General features: G+C 50.6%; 2 protein-coding genes across 14 annotated transcripts in view; one reads left to right on the top strand and one right to left on the bottom strand.

Moving 5' to 3' along the window:
- The window catches only part of LOC126539643 (BBSome complex member BBS2-like), a 211,532-nt gene that overhangs the window by 48,479 nt on the left and 148,772 nt on the right, over window positions 1-14,281 (top strand). For 8 of the 9 annotated variants that reach the window (XM_055075573.2, XM_055075571.2, XM_055075572.2 and 5 more), the window contains 2 exons: window positions 4,584-4,640; window positions 5,597-5,694. In XM_055075573.2, coding sequence (XP_054931548.1) covers window positions 4,584-4,640; window positions 5,597-5,694 — 155 coding nt within the window. Of the gene's footprint in view, window positions 1-4,583; window positions 4,641-5,596; window positions 5,695-8,540; window positions 9,977-14,281 lie in introns of those variants that run through there. The other variant, XM_072285644.1, reaches the window with a different exon arrangement.
- LOC126539335 (sodium-dependent glucose transporter 1A-like) overlaps window positions 1-14,281 on the bottom strand; it is a 212,214-nt gene that overhangs the window by 78,548 nt on the left and 119,385 nt on the right. The window contains exon 1 of one of the 5 annotated variants that reach the window (XM_050186142.3): window positions 9,990-13,254. The exons of the other annotated variants lie outside the window; for them this stretch is intronic. The gene's annotated coding sequence lies outside the window, so the exon portion shown is untranslated. Of the gene's footprint in view, window positions 1-9,989; window positions 13,255-14,281 lie in introns of those variants that run through there. 5 annotated transcript variants of the gene reach the window in all.

Below are 14,281 nucleotides of genomic sequence, written 5' to 3'. Positions count from 1 at the left end.
ACCGACGCAGTTTTCATCCTGACGGTCCTCCCCTTCTCCTCGTCGTTCCTCAACACCGCCGCTCAATCGTGCTTCAGGAGCTTCATGACGCCCCAACTGCCGGACACCTTGGCTTTGCTCGCACTTACGACCGCGTGCGCCGCCGCTTCTACTGGCCCGGCCTCGCACGCTCCGTACGGCGCTATGTAGCTGCTTGCCAGCCCTGTCAACATCGCAAAAGGCCAGCAACGCTTCCTGCCGGGTGCTTACAGCCGATCGACATTTAACCTGAACCGTTCTAAATTTCGCGTGGGTTTGGATCTCCTTGGCCCTTTCCCAGAGCCCATCTCCGGCAACAGGTGGATCGCTGTGGCTACTGATTACGCGACGCGCTATGCCATCACTCGGGCACTTCCCCCGAGCTGCACAACCAACGTCGCAGATTTCCTACTCCGGGATACCATTTTAGTACATGGCGCCCCGCGACAGCTCCTTACTGACCGCGGCCGCAATTTCCTCTCCCAAGTCATCGCCGATATCCTACGATCATGTTCTACCAAGCACAAACTGACCACCTCCTACCATCCCCAGACCAACGGCCTTACTCAGCGACTTAATCGGACTATTACTGACATGCTATCAAAATACGTTTCACCCGACCACAAGGACCGGGATGTGGCGTTGCCCTACGTCACGTTCGCCTATAATTCACCAAGCCACGATACTGCTGCGTATTCCCCCTTTTACTTATTCTTCGGTCGTGACCCAGTATTACCATTGGACGCTTCCCTCCCCTTGATACAGAACTCGAGGACCAAGTATGCCAGCGACGCCATCGCCCACGCTGACCATTCGCGCCAGCCTGCCCGTACTCGTCTGTTGGCATCGCAGGAATCTCAACGACACGCTTACAATCGCCGCCATCGTGACATTTTTCACCAGGCTCTCTCGTGCTACTTTGGTCCCCTTTCCGCCGAGTGGGGCTCTACGAGAAACTTCTTCCATGCTACAAAGGCTCTTACCGTGTTCTACGTCAAGTGACCAATGTCACGAGATAATCCCCAAGACCTCCGTCGTGTCACCCGGATCCACATCACCTGACGTCGTACACGTCTCTCGGCTTAAGCCGTGCTAAAAAGCACCGGGACTGTGCTTTTTCTGCTAGGGGTAGGGTTACGGTGTAAAAGAAGACAAGGTCGTCGATGGTAAAGACAACGAAGTGGCAACAGCCTGCTGTTTATATGCCTTGTAAATACATCTTGTAAATAGTTTTATACCCGTGACAATATTATATATAATCCCTTCTCTCTTCATCCCCATACCCCCTTCCACCAGGTGCAGGGTTGCAAACCCGACCTACGTCTGGTTAACCTCCCTGCATTTCCTGTCTTCTATTTCTTTCTCTCTCTCTCTCTCTTGGTACCGCCGACTGCTGCTGCTTGCTTGCTCTGGCAGCACGTAGCGTTATGGAGTCCGAAGCATCTACATGGGCGGCGGCCACAACCTCGGCAGTAGCGAAACGTCGGCGACATGCGGCGTTGGCACCGGCGGCTGCTGCCGCTTCCTGGCGCTGGCAGCACGTGCCGCTATGGATTCTGAAGCATCTACGTCGTCGGCGGCCGCCACATCGGCAGTAGCGAAACGTCGGCGACATGCGGCGTTGGCACCGGCGGCTGCTGCCGCTTCCTGGCGCTGGCAGCACGTGTCGCTATGGATTCTGAAGCATCTACGTCGTCGGCGGCCGCCACATCGGCACTAGCGAAACGTCGGTGGCATGCGGCGTTGCCACCGCCGGCTGCTGCTGCTTGCTGGCTCTGGCAGCACGTGCCGCTATGGAGTCTGAAGCATCTACGTCGTCGGCGGCCGCCACATCGGCAGTAGCGAAACGTCGGTGGCATGCGGTGTTGGCACCGCCGGCTGCTGCTGCTTGCTGGCTCTGGCAGCACGTGCCGCTATGGAGTCTGAAGCATCTACGTCGTCGGCGGCCGCCACATCGGCAGTAGCGAAACGTCGGTGGCATGCGGCGTTGCCACCGCCGGCTGCTGCTGCTTGCTGGCTCTGGCAGCACGTGCCGCTATGGAGTCTGAAGCATCTACGTCGTCGGCGGCCGCCACATCGGCAGTAGCGAAACGTCGGTGGCATGCGGTGTTGGCACCGCCGGCTGCTGCTGCTTGCTGGCTCTGGCAGCACGTAGCGTTATGGAGTCCGAAGCATCTACATTGGCGGCGGCCACAACCTCGGTAGTAGCGAAACGTCGGTGATATGCGGCGTTGGCACCGCAGCCTGCAGCTGTTTGCTGGCGCGAGCAGCACGTGCCGCTATGGAGTCTGAAGCATCTACGTCGTCGGAGGCCGCAACCTCGGCAGTAGCGAAACGTCGGTGACATACGGCGTTGGCACCGGCGGCTGCTGCCGCTTGCTGGCGCTGGCAGCACGTGCCGCTATGGATTCTGAAGCATCTACGTCGTCGGCGGCCGCCACATCGGCAGTAGCGAAACGTCGGCGACATGCGGCGTTGGCACCGGCGGCTGCTGCCGCTTCCTGGCGCTGGCAGCACGTGTCGCTATGGATTCTGAAACATCTACGTCGTCGGCGGCCGCCACATCGGCAGTAGCGAAACGTCGGTGGCATGCGGCGTTGGCACCGCCGGCTGCTGCTGCTTGCTGGCTCTGGCAGCACGTGCCGCTATGGAGTCTGAAGCATCTACGTCGTCGGCGGCCGCCACATCGGCAGTAGCGAAACGTCGGTGGCATGCGGTGTTGGCACCGCCGGCTGCTGCTGCTTGCTGGCTCTGGCAGCACGTGCCGCTATGGAGTCTGAAGCATCTACGTCGCCGGCGGCCGCAACCTCGGCAGTAGCGAAACGTCGGCGACATGCAGCGTTGGCACCGCCGGCTGCTGCTGCTTGCTGGCTCTGGCAGCACGTGTCGCTATGGATTCTGAAGCATCTACGTCGTCGGCGGCCGCCACATCGGCAGTAGCGAAACGTCGGTGGCATGCGGTCTTGGCACCGCCGGCTGCTGCTGCTTGCTGGCTGGCTCTGGCAGCACGTGCCGCTATGAAGTCTGAAGCATCTACGTCGTCGGCGGCCGCAACCTCGGCAGTAGCGAAACGTCGGTGGCATGCGGTGTTGGCACCGCCGGCTGCTGCTGCTTGCTGGCTCTGGCAGCACGTGCCGCTATGGAGTCTGAAGCATCTACGTCGTCGGCGGCCGCAACCTCGGCAGTAGCGAAACGTCGGTGGCATGCGGTGTTGGCACCGCCGGCTGCTGCTGCTTGCTGGCTCTGGCAGCACGTGCCGCTATGGATTCTGAAGCATTACGTCGTCGGCGGCCGCCACATCGGCAGTAGCGAAACGTCGGTGGCATGCGGTGTTGGCACCGCCGGCTGCTGCTGCTTGCTGGCTCTGGCAGCACGTGCCGCTATGGAGTCTGAAGCATCTACGTCGTCGGCGGCCGCAACCTCGGCAGTAGCGAAACGTCGGTGGCATGCGGTGTTGGCACCGCCGGCTGCTGCTGCTTGCTGGCTCTGGCAGCACGTGCCGCTATGGAGTCTGAAGCATCTACGTCGTCGGCGGCCGCAACCTCAGCAGTAGCGAAACGTCGGCGACATGCGGCGTTGGCACCGGCGGCTGCTGCTGCTTGCTGGCTCTGGCAGCACGTAGGGTTATGGAGTCCGAAGCATCTACATGGGCGGCGGCCACAACCTCGGTAGTAGCGAAACGTCGGTGATATGCGGCGTTGGCACCGCAGCCTGCAGCTGTTTGCTGGCGCTGGCAGCACGTGCCGCTATGGATTCTGAAGCAACTACATCGTCGGCGGCCGCAACCTCGACAGTAGCTCCTTTAATTGGCAGCACACGCTTCCCGTGGTCATATTCCGAGAGAAAAACCCATGTCCAGCGCATCTGAGGTCCGCCATGGAACTATGAAAAAATACAGTTTTGCAATACAGGCGAAGCAATGAATTCGATAGCAACATGTTAGAACAATACACGAAGTGTAAGACCCGTAACTGTAGTGGCAGGATGGATTGAAGTAAGCGTAAGCTGACTAAGTAAAAAACGAGCCATTGTGCTAGGGGCCCTCTGTTTGAATCACACCATCGGCAATATTATTTATGTTTCATAATTAAAGTCAGCGTCTTAGCGACTTTACCACCACTTTTCCGCATCGGTTATGCTTCAAACCTGGGCCGATCCCGGAGGTGGTGTACAGCCGCGCCAATGAAATTGCATCATTTTAAGGTATGAGCTCCTTACTCTTTCGCACTTTTAATATGAAAGTCCGAGAAGATTTAAGATGAGAAGCATGCGCTGTTGGTGTTTCGTTCCATGACATTCGTTTGTGGGCTGCCTTTCTCAAAATTCTGAAGTATAATGTCAAGAATGTAAGACCTGGTATGAGCAACCTTAGTGATAGAATGGTGTGGCAATATAACCCGCATACACCGCACATAATACAGCAGGGCACCGCATATATAGGATACACATACCTAAATATATGCGGAACCTCACGGCAACGATGACGGCAAAGATTTGCTCGGAGTGTCCACATAACTTCTATCGTAATAAAACGAAACGCAGACACGGTTTCCGTTCCCGCGCAGGCCAACACGCAGCTGAAGACCCTCCTGGCTATCAACTCCGGCTCCGGCGGCATCCCGGTGAGCGTTGCGGAACTCAAACCCGCGTCACAAATGTGGCAAGCGATTAGCGCTTGATGTTCTCTCTTCTACTGAGGTGGCCAATGCAGACCATCTGAAATCCAATAAATGGTCTGTAAGAGGAAGCTTTAGCTCGAGCGTAACTCCGACGCGGCCTATTCAAATACGTGTAAAACGCAGAAACGTTCTTGTGAAACAACCCCGAATTTAGTGAAATTTGCGACATATGAGAGAGAAAAATAAATTCTACTGACTGTTGAAAGCGAAATTTCTATTTAGGGCTTGAATTTTGTTAAAAGCACTTTCAAAAGTTCGGAAGTTGGAAAAATATAGAAGCACGAAGTTTAAAAATTAATAGCTCGGCATGAATGACAGATATCGCGCTTTTGTAAACGGCATCCCTTAGACCATTCAAAGCGGACAAATTCAATATGTCGATTTATATCTCACGTGAATTCCTTACGTTGTGCGCAAGGGTGCTGCAAAAGCTGCAATTCCATATTACTAGATTTTTACACGTTCATGCGTGTAAAAGGTGTTTCGAGGTAATAAACCTCAGTTGCTAGATACCGCTCGTCCTGTCCACTCCGTCACACCACGTCTGAAATCGCGGTTCGTTTCCTCTTTAAACTTGGTAGTTTCATTTATGAAAATTTGCGATTTTTGCCAACTTTAAGAAAAAGAAAATTGTGAACCTAAATCTAAAATGTGAGAACAACAGTCACTAAATTTTCAGTTTTTCTTTTAAACGCAACAAAGCTCGTCAAATTTGGTGACCTGTATGCAGAGAAGAACGAATTCTCCTTTTACATGTATTTAGATAGGAGAATCCGAGCTAAAGCTTCCTGTTAACTCGTTTAATAAAAAATGTAAAATGAATATTTTCGCGTGCGAAAGTGCCGATTAAATGCTCAAAGCCATAAAAACAACTCGCTGCTTGGACGGTTGTCACGCAGCCACACGTCGAGGTGGCCCTGGAGACCAACAACGAGACCGTCATCCGGGCGGTGATCCTCTTCGCTGAAGGCATCTTCGACGGAGAGAGCCTCGTCTGGTGAGCACGACGTGACGTGTGCGCCGCTATGCAAACCTCTGCTTTGCAGCAGCCATTGGCTGCGACGGCGGTGCGGGCGGAAGGGTCGCCCTCGCTTCTCGGAAGCGCGTTCCTTGTCCGCGCAAGCTCTCGACTTCGCTCGAACGTCGTCTCGGCAATCGCTATAAAGGAATAATGTGGTAAAGAAACTAAATAAATTTGAAAGGAAAACATTATGCAGGCTCCCCGCACTGTGGGAATCGATGCAAGCGAAACTTTCTGTGCTGTTTGCTTTGATTGACGATATATAGCGGTGGTGTTGACGGCGAATGTTTAATTTCTTCAACGTCTAGTCCAACAGGAGAGTTGTGAGTTGATGTTAAACGTTATACCGTGCGTGAACCACCTGCTGTTTTTCTGCGTAGTACACAACACAGAAAGGGAGAGGTGTTTGCTTGAGGCGTTGTTGTGCGCCATATTTCATAACCTTTGAGAGGGCTGACCATATTCATTGCTTCACATGGCAGATTGCATCGTGGCAGAAACATTAAACTTGGATTATGGGGCTGTACGTGCCCAAACCACAATCGGATTATGAGGCAGGCCGTATAGTGGCGGTCTCCGGATTAATTTTTAGAATGTGTTGTTATTTAACGTGTCCCTAAATCTAAGTGCACGTGCGTTTGTTATTCTGCCCCCGTCAAAATGCGGCTGCCGCGGTCGGGATAACATCTGTGACCTCGAGCAATGCCATCGCCAAAAAGCTACCGCGGCGGGCACACAAGTGCTGATTTGACGGTCGACCGCTGCCCTAGTGTCCCCGAGACCCTGAAGTGCGCTTTAATTAATGCGGCTCTGCTTCTGCACGCCCTGCGTAATTTGTCCGCTTGACATATTGGCACGGTATTTATTTTTCAGAAATAGCAGGAACGCACCCTACCTAACCTTGAAGTTTATCCAGTTTCCCCGCAACCGCTGTCGTGACTATCGCAGTAGTGTTTTTTGCCATCTCACGTCATCACGTCATTCGTTGCTTCCAGCGTGTCCGAGCGTGTGACTAGCGTTGGTTCAACATGCACATACATGCCGCGAAAATCGATCGGTAAAATGAAAGCCAACTTGTAGAAACCAATGGATTCCAGTGCAGTGCCGTTAAGGAAACAGCGACGCTTGGCGGACAGCGGCTCTGTGGTGAAAAATTACGGCAGAATCCATCCTACGATGCGGTAATATGCAAGCAACGTAGCCACACACCGTATTACTGAAGACAGGTTTATTTAATATCTGTACTGGTCATTCTGAGACATCCTTAGCTGGGGACGCAACGCTGGGCTGCTTTCTTGTGAATCGCTAGACCCTCGTAGCCCTTATCACACTTACGGAGGAGGGAACAAGGGCTCCGGACACCCCCCGTAAAGCGGTCTCCATTTAAGGCTCTGACCCTTTGCCAACAGCGACCAGATATTGATGAGGCAGAAGAAGTCTGCGCCAGATTATCTGGGCAACTCACAGCTCCTAACAAGATATCACATTCCATCAGCTTCCCGCCACCACGTGACCCCCGCATGGATCTACCATTTTCCAACCATGAACTCAAAGCCAGGACCTGATGGAATTTCTCACAGAGCCATGCGTCATCTGGGTGAGCGGGCGAGGAGTATCCTGCTAGATATTGACACGTGGACTTTTCTATCTTTAACGGGTGAACGTTTTTCACCGCCAAACAAATGTTATCGCTGAGCGCGAGACGCGCCCGCATGTATGGAAAGTTTCTCGAATGTTGGCCGACCTCTCAGCATTTCGTATCATTAAACTTCTCTCTCTCTCTCTTCTCGAATGCTATCGACGGTTCTGTTGTCACTGAAGCTTGTGCAAACTGGTTGCATGTGCGACGCGAATTGTGTAGAACTTTATGGAAGACACGCGGGCACCACCGATTACTCTGGAACGTTCGATAACTCGTGCATAAAAGTCGACGCGCTTGACCGGCACATGAGGTTTTCGATGATCGCCAACAGTGTTCGCCGCTGTCGTTGTTTCTTGAGTGGAGCCTGTTTTTGAGCGCGCAGGTTCGCCCAATAAAAGGACAGTTTTGTCATGCACAATACTGCTGCTTTCTTCACCGTCACTACCACGTGACAATATGTATAATGAATCCTGGCGAGATGGCCAGGATTCTAAGCACAGTTAACATTTAATGAATCAAAACACAGCTAATTTATCAGTGTACGCGCATGTCATATGCGTTTGGGCGTCTGGGGTGACACGCCTACAGGTGCGCGCAAGGCTCCAAAAAGCTGCCACTCAGACCACACTTTACCTCCGCAATCAAGGCCTGGAAATTTCATCTGAAAAATTTGCACTTGTGGCGTTTGCGCGTACGCCTATGACGCACGACAGTGCAATAATCAATGGGCAGATAATGCCCTATGTTCGGTCATGCAAATTCCTGGGTGTCATAATAGACAGAGACATCTCTCATGGAGCGCCAATGTAGCGTACATGAAACAGCGGTTGACAGGCATCTTTCACCTTTCGAATGCATTCACTGGAAAAACCTGGGGAACGTCTACAAGTGCTATTCTCACGACAGTTCCAATGTGGGCTCTTTGGTAACGCATCTTGAATAGGTTTACGGCAGCGCGATTAAAAGACAGGACAAAAGAAGACACACAGCGCCATGCGTGTCCCTGTGTGTCTTCTTTTGTCCTGTCTTTTAATCGCGCTCCCGTAAACCTGTTCATGCGCTATGCTGCAACCATACATGATACTTTTTCTTCGCTTCTTGCAGTACAGCTTGCCGGCCAGCATTAACCAACGAAAGTAAAACAAGCCAACGTGTTTAACAAAGTGTTCTGACGCTGCAGGTTTGTTTCGGTCTTCCTCGAAGTGCGTCAGCGGCGGACAACTATTGCAATCGCTCGAGCAAGAGCGCAGCTGAAGCAACCACGGTGCGCGCGGGGCACCTCGCCCCAACGGAGGGGCCTGCCGAACAGCAGCCGCAAGATCTCCTCCTTCGTTCAGTCTAAGATCAACTTCACAGTACAAGGCGCCCGGAAAAAGGCAGCATCGCCGGCTCATAAGCAGCGCATAAGTACGGGAAGTACACACGCATATACACCGACGGCTCCGTCCAGCTCTACCGCCGCATTCCAGAAAAAGTGGTATCGGCAACGAACGTGTCGACTGAGCTGCTCGTTTGGCTCGCGTATAGAAGACCATTGCCTATCAATCTTGCTCTCTAGGACAGATGCTGCAAGGATGCTCCGCATTTTTGAACGCCGATGCACCAGATTGGAGTGGAATGAACCACATGTTATGCATGCCTGATTGTACGCCCTGGATTCCACATTCGGTCAGCGCCTGGCATGGCAAACATTTTTCAGGCGGCGCAAGTTAAAACGAGAGAAGTATTCGGCGGAGCGAGAAATCGAGAAAGACGCCACACCGCAGCCCGTATAAGACAAGGGGAACCGGCCATCGCGCAAAACTTCAAAAGGTTCGTTGTGGCGGTTGAAAAACGGAGGCGCCGCCTAATAACAAAACAGGACGCGTCTCTGCGAGCAGGGGTGCGGCTGAAACGTTCAACCGGGCTGAGGTATGCGTGTACGAACAGGGCCAGTCAGGCAGTGACTGCAGTGCCGCGAGAGTGAGGGCAAAGGGAGACTGGCGATTATTCTCGTGTTTACGGCCTCCCCTTCAAGGAGGAGAAAGCAAGCCGCGGGCACACCAAGTGGCAGGCTACGACAGAGGGCAGTGTATGCCTGACGCCCTTTGGGCGAGGCCCAAAAGCCTTCAGACGGCTATCCAATCGAGTGCGCATTAAGAGGTAGTAATTGTCGAATCGGGCCAATCCATGTTTCTTCTTTGTAAATAGAGCGCGAAGCATTTTTTTTTCGTTTGTTAGTTATTAAGAGCTTATTAATAGCTTTTTGTTAATTTGCGACTAATTAACACCCGTCACCCTGCGATCGGCACCGTCTACGGCCATATTTAAATACTGCCCAACGTCTTCGTAGAAACAAACGGCGTACGCTGTCCGCGGCGAAGAAACGAGCTCCGCGGGGAAGAGGCGCGCATCGCCGCCTCATCGGGTTCGACGATGTCACTCTCGCTATTTGTCGCTGCTTGTCGCAAGCGCGCCTAAGCGAAATCTAACCGTAATTGTAATTTACAAGCAAGAAAACAACTTCGTAAATTTCACGTTTCAATTCGCTCACAATGAAGACAGATGGCGTGCTTCACATGTGACCTATAATGAGGGACTGTATACACATGCTTGGCTCCCGACAGGCGCAAAGCGTGTGGACACTTACCGAAAATCTCTAGTATCGTTGAAGTACCCCTTCAGACCTCCGAGACTCCTTATCAAGAGAGTTCCTCTTGACCAGGCTGATATCAGATCGGCTCCACCTGCAGAGGGTCCCTCTCAAGTCTCTCTACGACGGCTGGGATCATCGGAGAAAATGCGTGTCGTGCCGCTGTCCCCAGGCACGACGTCGCCATGAGCCGAGCTGCACGCTCAGTTTCCGAGACACTTGCTCCGAGTGCACGTGACCACCAGAACGCTGTTCTCGTTGTGGCGGCGGCGACATCTGCCTGCAGAACTTAACGGGACTGACAACCAATTTTAAGGAGCTAGTTCCTTATGACGAAACGCAAAGCTCACCCTTGGTAGTGTTTGTACCTGCAGCGGTTACTTCCAAAAGCGCGTGGATATTTTGTAAGCAGAATTTTTCTATCTGAACAACTTCTAAAAAAGAAAGAGTCCCTCCTCCAGCAATGCTCACCTTACCTGACCTTGTTTCTGCAATAAGTTATCAGCCAGGAATAAGTGATCACTTAGTGTTGCATTTGATATACAAGCTCGTGTTCGCATAAAAAAAAAAGTGTAAAGCATATCCGTGATTTTTGTGGAGCAAATAAAAGCAAATTACTGTACCTTATTGATCGTTATGTACCCAAAAGAATTGTTCAATCTGACCAACGTTTCCCCGTGGTTCAATGCAACATTACGCCGCCTACGCAACAAAAAGAAGCGCTTGTTTCGATGCGCGAAATGTTCGTACCTCCCTATACCTTGGTCGGATTATCAAGCCGCTAAGGCGCTGCTTATGTTCGGGCGGTCGCTGAAGCAAAACAAGTTTTCTTTACTGTTACGCTTCCTTCGTACTTGCGCAGTAACCCTCGTAAATTTTGGAGCGTTGTTGGCGGCAAAAGTAACAGGCAAATACATTTAGAACATTCCGACATCGCTGCTCCTCCGATGAATGCAGCAATTGTGCTGAATAATGCCTTCACATCAGTTTTTCATAAAGTGTCACCTTTTTCTAACCCTTTGACTGCGGTTCGGAATTTCCCGCCCATGGACCCCATTGATTGGGGCGGTGCAACAAATCTAATTAGCGGCCTAAACATACCTTCACCTGCAGGACCCAACGAAATCACGACGAAAATTCTAAAATGTACTGCCGTGTATTCATCTATTATTCTCTCTAAAAAATTTGTCCTTGCAATGCTCAATTCTACCCGGCGATTGGAAAGATGGGAAGGTGGTTCCTGTTCACAAGTCAGGTACTACACATTCACCCAAGAACTATCGCCCTATCTCATTAACCAGAAATCCTTGCAAAATTCTAGAACACATCATTTATTCACAGTTAATTTCCTAGAAACAAGTTAATGTTTTAAGCCTTGTCAGCACGGCTTTAGGAAGCACTTCTCATGTGAAACTCAGCTATTATCCTTTACCAATGACCTGTTCTTTAATGCTGACCTAGGTTTTGATACTGACTGCATTTTCCTGGATTTTGCCAAGGCATTTGATACGGTCCCACATAATTTACTGATCCTTAAGCTCAGCAAACTTAATATTGATTCTAACGTCTTATCTTGGATTAGAGACTTCCTGACTAACAGAACACAGTATGTAACAGCTAATGATTACTCTTCTCCTTCCTCTGCTGTAACATCGGGAGTGCCGCAAGGATCGCTGCTAGGTCCATTGCTTTTCCTCATCTATATTAACGATGTCCCTGACTACATTACTTTTTCCTCTATTAAGCTCTTCGCTGACGACTGTGTACTTTACTATAAAATTACTAATCCATCTGATGCATGTAAACTGCAAAACGATCTGAATAATGTGTAACTCTGGTGCAATAAATGGCTAATGCAACTTAACGTAACCAAATGTAAAGCTATGCCAATTTCCCGCCATTCAAGATGCAGTAACACGCGCTTATACTTTCTTAACAGTAATAAGCTAACACCTGTTGACTCATACAAGTATCTCGGCCTTCATATCCCAAATAACCTCTCATGGCACACCCACATTGAGTACGTCTGTAATAATGCTAACCGCATGCTCGGATACCTGCGTCGTAATTTTACAGCTTCGCCTTCATCCCTTAAAGCAATTCTTTACCGAACATTGGTACGCTCAAAGCTCGAACACCCATGTGCCATATGGGATCCCGCTCAAACCACTCTCTGTTGTCCTCGAATCTATCCAAAACCGTGCAGCTAGATTCACTTCATCAAATTACTCGCGTCATCCCAGCGTTACAGCAATGAAAAATACCCTAAACTTACCAGATCTTTCATACCGTGGAAAATGCGCTCGCCTTTCGCTATTCCATAAAATTTTGCACTTCAACCCTGTATTAAAAAAGCAGCTTCTCACGCAGCCGTTTTATGTTTCATCTCGTTCAGATCATTGCTTTAAAGTAGGCGTGCATCCGCCGTGGTTGCTTAGTGGCTATGGTGTTGGGCTGCTAAGCACGAGGTCGCGGGATCGAATCCCGGCCATGGCGGCCGCATTTAGATGGGGGCGAAATGCGGAAACACCCGTGTACTTACATTTAGGTGCACGTTAAAGAACCCAAAGTGGTCGAAATTTCCGGAGTCCCCCACTACGGCGTGCCACATAATCAGAAAGTGGTTTTGGCACGTAAAACCCCATAAGTTTAAAGTAGGCGTGCTGTCATGTAAGACTAATCTTTACAATGATTCTTTCATTCCTCGAACAAGCACGGAATGGGACCATCTTTCCACTTTCATCGACGCCATCACGGACACTATATTCAACAACGCCATTCAACGAGCCTTTGCTTAAATCCAATGTTATTTCCACAAATTGTCTGTTATGTTTCCCCCACTCCTTTCTGTAGTGCCTCCAGGCCCTGAAAGTAAATAAATACTGCCAAGTGAGAGCGATGCCGATGGCCCGCCTCGCAAATTGTGAAAGCCGCCCATCGTTCTGCTTTCAGAGGAGTGAGTGCAACTGTGGTTAACCACCTACATTTTCACCTTTTCAACCACTTTTGAAAATAAAAAGCTGGTATAATAAGTTTGCGTTGTTGTATAGATCTTTCGGATATTTGCACCACGTTTCTCCCCTATTACACGCCTACGCCATGACTGGTTGGCCCCTTTCGTCGTTGTTCTGTCAATAGACGCGCCAAGCCAACTCATCGAAAACGAAGGCCTTTCTGCACATTGTGTGTTCGGAAAGCTTATAACAGGAAAAAAACGTACTGCATTTCAATGCTAATAAAATGACCAGGAACCGCGTACTCTATTCACGTGATGGGCCGCTTATGCACCTTCATGTTCTTGCCGGGTGGGGCGCCAAAGATCATCTTTTGAGACTTTCAGTGAAGAATTCAGTGAAATTATAAATCTACGTTTAATAACAAAAACGTGGCTTGTTTTAGCCAATACGATAGGCAATCTTAGCTTCAGCGTGGTTATCTCGATTCATGGTCCTATTCTGTCCCTTTAAACAGTCTCAGTACCCCAACAGCGCAAGATAACAAATCCAACTGTGTTCGTTGCTCTATCTTGCGTAGGGAGAAGGCGATAGACAACTGTGTGATGAAGCGGAACGTTGAACACAAGGCAAAGGCAGCTGAACGTCAGCAATAAGAAAATCCAAGTCAAACGAAGACGCCTGAAACCGGCAAAATAAGCACCTAAAAACGAGTCACGACAACCGTCCAGTCCTCGACAAATTGAAGATGGGCTCCCGACTAGTCAGACAGCTGCTCCTCCAGTGAGAGCTACTGAGGAGTACGCGCACAGCTGGCCTGTCGAAGAAAAGAGTGCACAGGGATCCTGGGGTCGCCCACGCGGTCGTGGTACTCGAAAGGAACACGAAAAAGACTGATTGTTTTCGCACTTGTTGACGCCGCTTACAGTTTTCTCGCCACAGTATCGTCGGTGACCAAGGCAATCTGTGCGCTGTTTGACTTTGTCTGGCCTCGTCGGTTGAGAACTGCACCTAAACTCCGATGGCACCTGCCTGTGATGCTGTGGTCGCAACCGGCGTGTCTTGCGTGCAATATTACAGAAAGCTATTAACTGTATGGAAGCGTTTCCAATGGTACGAAGTTTTCAATAGTACCCGAAATGTCGAAGGCCTCAGCGTGATGTCTCGCGCCATACGTTGAAGGTTGCACGCTCTCCTATTCAATACGTGTCAAGTCGGAAGTAGGTACGGCTTTCGACAGACTGAAGGCATAAGAACTACATGTTCGAAGGGGGAAGACCGATCACATGAATAGGCATTTCCCATGCTCTCAAACAATGTTGGCTCCATGGATGA

Source organism: Dermacentor andersoni, chromosome 11 (assembly GCF_023375885.2).
Source record: "Dermacentor andersoni chromosome 11, qqDerAnde1_hic_scaffold, whole genome shotgun sequence".
NCBI classification, from domain to species: Eukaryota; Metazoa; Arthropoda; class Arachnida; order Ixodida; family Ixodidae; genus Dermacentor; species Dermacentor andersoni.
Note: the sequence above shows the minus strand (reverse complement) of the source record. Positions and strands in the feature narration are given on the sequence as shown.